At 32.4% G+C, this 4,656-nt stretch overlaps 1 protein-coding gene across 1 annotated transcript; it reads right to left on the bottom strand.

Moving 5' to 3' along the window:
• On the bottom strand, positions 3,589-4,358 carry LOC109363513 (myocyte-specific enhancer factor 2B-like). The gene is made up of 2 exons (XM_019609777.1): positions 4,113-4,358; positions 3,589-3,900 (listed from the first exon to the last, which is right to left on the bottom strand). Exons 1-2 carry the CDS (start codon positions 4,356-4,358, stop codon positions 3,589-3,591), a joined length of 558 nt encoding a protein of 185 aa, XP_019465322.1.

Here is a 4,656-nt window from a genome sequence, read left to right as displayed (position 1 = left end):
AAAATGATTTCACACTAAACAACTGCTTGTTTTATTTTTATTTTATGAATTTTATAATAAATAAATAAAAATAAAAGGTTATTCATAGTTAATTACTTAAAAATAATATGATCTTTTGTGTAATACTTTGAATTTTAGAATTAAGTGTTTTCATGCAAATATTATGTGCTACTTGAGGGTCAAGTCAACAACACCTATATATCTTACAAGATATTTATCCTCAAGATGCGAAGTTATAAAAACAAAATCACTCTGAGTAAAAAATTTATAACATTTTCACAACCTCTGCTTATAACTATTTTTTGGGGACAATTTTAGGCTAAGTGATGAAAGTAGTTAATATTATAATTTTTCTAATTAATTATACGTAATTTTTAAAAAATCTAGTTTTCACAATTATCTTTCAAATCAATTACTTTATTGATATTTTGATCACAAAAGCGAATAATATGCATAAAATTTTGAAAATTATCCAATAAAAAAGACCAAACCTTTATTTTAGTACCAATAATAAAGGACCACAAGTAATATTAAAATATAAATTCATCTAAAACTTTCTTTTAGTATCATTGAGAATAATATGTTGATAATATCAAATAAAAAATATTTTTTTGCTACTACTAAGGGTATCTCCTCACCCTTTTGGGTAAGGAACTAATCTTTTTTGCGGCGTGTGATTATCCCTATCAATAAGTGTCGCTATTAGAACCGAACCCTTGACCTTTTAATCATATTGATAATCTAGTGGTGCCTTAACATCATTAGATCAACACATTGTTAATAAATAAAAATATTTAATGACATTTTTAATATATTAATTTAAATACAAAAGATTTATTAATTAGGATAAATCTTATATGAAAAATATTAAATGTCATACAAAAGAACACATGATGAAGGTAAGAATAATGATATCAATAAAATTTATAGCATAGAAAAAGAAATATTAAATGACCTACTTAATATTTTAAATTAAAGTAAATTACATTGATATCTCGAGTTTTAGTAAAATTTTACAAATTATTATTCCATTTGTAAATATACATAAATTATCTTTAATTATATACATATATTGCATTGACTACCTTGAAGGAGAGATTGCTTAAATCCTTAAATAAATAAGAGTGATAAGTGTAATTATGTTAATCAAATATCATATTTTATGGAGACTAATCTAAATTGTATAAGAGTCAATATCTCTTAATTATTTTTTGTTCGTTATAATATATTTTAAGAGTAATTTCAACATCTCCTTAGAATTGTTGATGCAGTTTATGATGAACAAAAATTAATGAAAGAAATTGAATTTTATACAGTTTGGACTTGTCATAACAAAATATCACAATTTTTTAATTTACTCACACTTATCACTTTTTTGTTTAAGAATTTACAATTATCTCTCGTTCATGGGTAGTGAGTATAATGTATCTATATAATTAGGTGTGATTTATGTAGGTTTAAAATTATGAGAGATAATTTGTATAATTTCATTAAAACTTAGGGAGTGTATATGTAATTTACTTTTTAAATTAAATATGGAAATTTACTTATTTTAATCAATCTTATTTCAATAAGTATTAAATGTACTAAAACTAAAGTAACACGTGCTTAAAATTCAATATTGTTTATAAAAAGTTCAGTTTTATTAATCAAGTAAAATTGCTTATATAAATATCAATCAACACCTAAATAATAAATACGAGATTTAAATATTGCACCGTATTTATTCTGAAAAAAAAGGTCTTCTCTTTTTCATTCTAAAAAATGTTTCCATCTCATTATATCACTTGTTTGTGTTTAATTAAATAAATTCAAAGATTTCTATATCTCAAATTTAAAATTAGAACAAAATAACTCTAATAAAATATGGTAAGAAATTATTAAAATCATTATAAAAATACGACCTACTCTAAAACTTTCTTTCATTAAAATTGACTCAACACCTCTATAGTATACAGGTGACCAATCTCACATCACATTTAATGTCAAGAAATACTCTTCCTTCCTTCATTTTTGAGAAATATTATTCTTGCATTCATTATCAAGACAAATTATTCTTGATAATGAATAAATTTAAAGATTTATAAATATAAATGTAAAAAATAAAGTAAGTTAATTGTATAAAATCACTATCAAAGTATGAACTGTTGAACCAGACTACGACCAGGGAGCCTCCAACCACTGGGGAGTTCCATTGTTACATGGGTATGAGAAGAGTGAAGAGACACAAGTGAGACACCACGTATTGAACCAAAACCTTAAGGCATTAGTTCCATGAGCCTTTCCTTCTTATATACTCTTTGACTCCTTCCCGCATATCCAATGTGAGACTTCACACTTGAATAAACCCAACAATCTCCCCCTCAAGTGTGGGTACCACACACTTTCCGGTCCCCCCCCCCCTTAAGTCCACCATGTCCCAACCGAACCATCGGCTCTGATAACACTTGTTGAGAGATCTTCATCCATGGGTTACAACATTCCTCCATGGGCTAAGTGAACGAAGCATATAAGTGGGCTTGACACCACATCTTGACCCAAAACCTTAAGGCATTAGATTTATGGGTCTATCCACTTATATGCTCTTTAACTCATCCATTCTTGCCCCAATGTGAGACTTCTTAATTCACACTTGGAATACCCAACATCTCCCCCTCAAGTGTGAATTCCCATCCGAGTATTGGATACACCAACGCTCAACTCTCTATCTATTTGCTCCGTCGTTGGCTTATCCTTTCATAATGGAAAACGCCGCCTTGACCTCTCGTCAGGAAGACTTTCGACACAAGGATGCCTCATGGATCTACCGACCACTGGTCGCTTCAATACTCCGTTGAGCCGTCGAACCACCAGCTCTGATACCATTTGTTGAGAGATCTTCATCCATGGGTTACAACATTCCTCCATGGGCTAAGTGAAAGAAGCATATAAGTGGGCTTGACACCGATCTTGACCCAAAACCTTAAGGCATTAGGTCTATGGGTGCATCCACTTATATGCTCTTTAACTCATCCATTCTTGCCCAATGTGGGACTTCTTCATTCAAACTTGGAATAACCAACATTAACCCATCTAAAATTTGTTTTACTAACGTCGGAAAAATAGTTTTGACTAAAGTTTTAAAATGTAAAACAAAAAAAAAACACTAGCAACCCTATTTCAGCTTTGCGACCTTTTCAGAGTCGCCACTATATTTTTATGGTAAAAAATGTTGGAAAATCTTTTAGTCCAAATCTTGGATTATATTGTGCTTTCAATTCTTTATATTCATATTTTGAACCCAAATTTTCTATACCATAAGTTTTTTATGCCTCTATACCATCCTAATAAGATTTTTCCTAGTAATAAATAGCACACCTCATTTTAGTTCTCGTTAATTGTCATACTGACACATTTAAGTAGTTAGCAAAACATCATTGGGTTGGTATAGAAGCATAAAAAACTTTTCGTAAAGAATATTTGGATTCAGATGGATTTGGATTGAAATGGATCAAAAGAATCCATCTGCAAATCCATATCCTCCCATATTATTATTATTGAAGGTAGGGTGATTCATCATGCCACCATTGAACAGATTATTTGGCAGCATTATAGACTGGTTCTGAAGCATATGTGGTGGTGGTGGATACATCGGAAACTGCTGAGGTAGTGGTTGTGGCTGTATAAACTACTGAGGTGGTGGTTGGGATGCATAAACTGTTGAGGTGGTGGTTGTGGATTCACAGGAAACTGTTGAGGTGGCGGTGGCGGCTGCACCTGATACTCCTGAGTTGGTGGCTGAGGTGGTGGTGGCAAAGGGTTGTTTGAAGAAGATGCACCACCTGTAAAAAAGTGAGGAGGAGGTGGGATAGCAGTAGCAGCAGTAGCAACAACAGTAGTTGCAGCACCCTCAACAATATTCTGCTTTCGACAACACCAAGCACATTCTTCTTCAGATTCTCAAGAGCCGACTTCAATTAATCAAGTCGTTCTCCATTCATCTCTTCAATTGGAGCAGCCCACCAGAAACGTTCTTGTGCCTCTTTCCTTTGCTTAGCCAACTCTTCACTGCACTTCTTCTAAATCTCAAGATCTTCATTGATCCGATTAATCTTATCATTAAGCTCCTGAACATTAGCATTTCTGTGAGCCTCAAGATATTGCCTGTTCCCTAGGTTCAGTGGTTGGTCCCTCATTTGATAGCGGTCTACGGCAACATCAATACTAGGGTCGCCAAAGGAGAAAGCCTTGTTTGCAGGAGAAAAGACAACTAGCGCAACTTTTGCGTCACAAAGAGTGCAAAGTTCGCTCGCTTTCTTAAATAGCCCAGTGCGGCGTTTGGAGAATGTGACTTGTAGGTTGCTGTCTTTTGCTATCATTTTCATCTTAATCCTTCTACGACCTTGTTCTTTTTGGGGTTACTAGACCTAGGGATTGGGTTACTAGAGCTAGGGATTGAGTCAGACATGGCTCAAAGAAAATGGACGCTTAGGGAAAGATAGGCTATGAGAGATACAAGAAATGGTAGAGAATGGTTCTCAATTTATACTCTTTTGGGAATGAAGTTTATATTACATCTTATCTTATTAAGTCACCTTTTTGTGTTTTAGACTAAATGCATGTATATAGAAAAAATTCATTAATAATTTCATTCTTATCTTTGTTTGAATGACAGAA

This window comes from Lupinus angustifolius, chromosome LG13 (genome assembly GCF_001865875.1).
Source record: "Lupinus angustifolius cultivar Tanjil chromosome LG13, LupAngTanjil_v1.0, whole genome shotgun sequence".
Lineage (NCBI taxonomy): Eukaryota > Viridiplantae > Streptophyta > Magnoliopsida > Fabales > Fabaceae > Lupinus > Lupinus angustifolius.
This window is presented reverse-complemented; position numbering and strand designations above follow the sequence as displayed.

Excerpts from the sequence above, each read along its gene's own strand:
- LOC109363513 (XM_019609777.1), bottom strand. The coding sequence starts at position 4,358 with ATGATAGCAAAAGACAGCAACCTACAAGTCACATTCTCCAAACGCCGC. Across the intron at positions 3,901-4,112 it reads AGGCTCACAGAAATGCTAAT|AATATTGTTGAGGGTGCTGC; the intron begins GTTCAGGAGCTT and ends TGTCGAAAGCAG.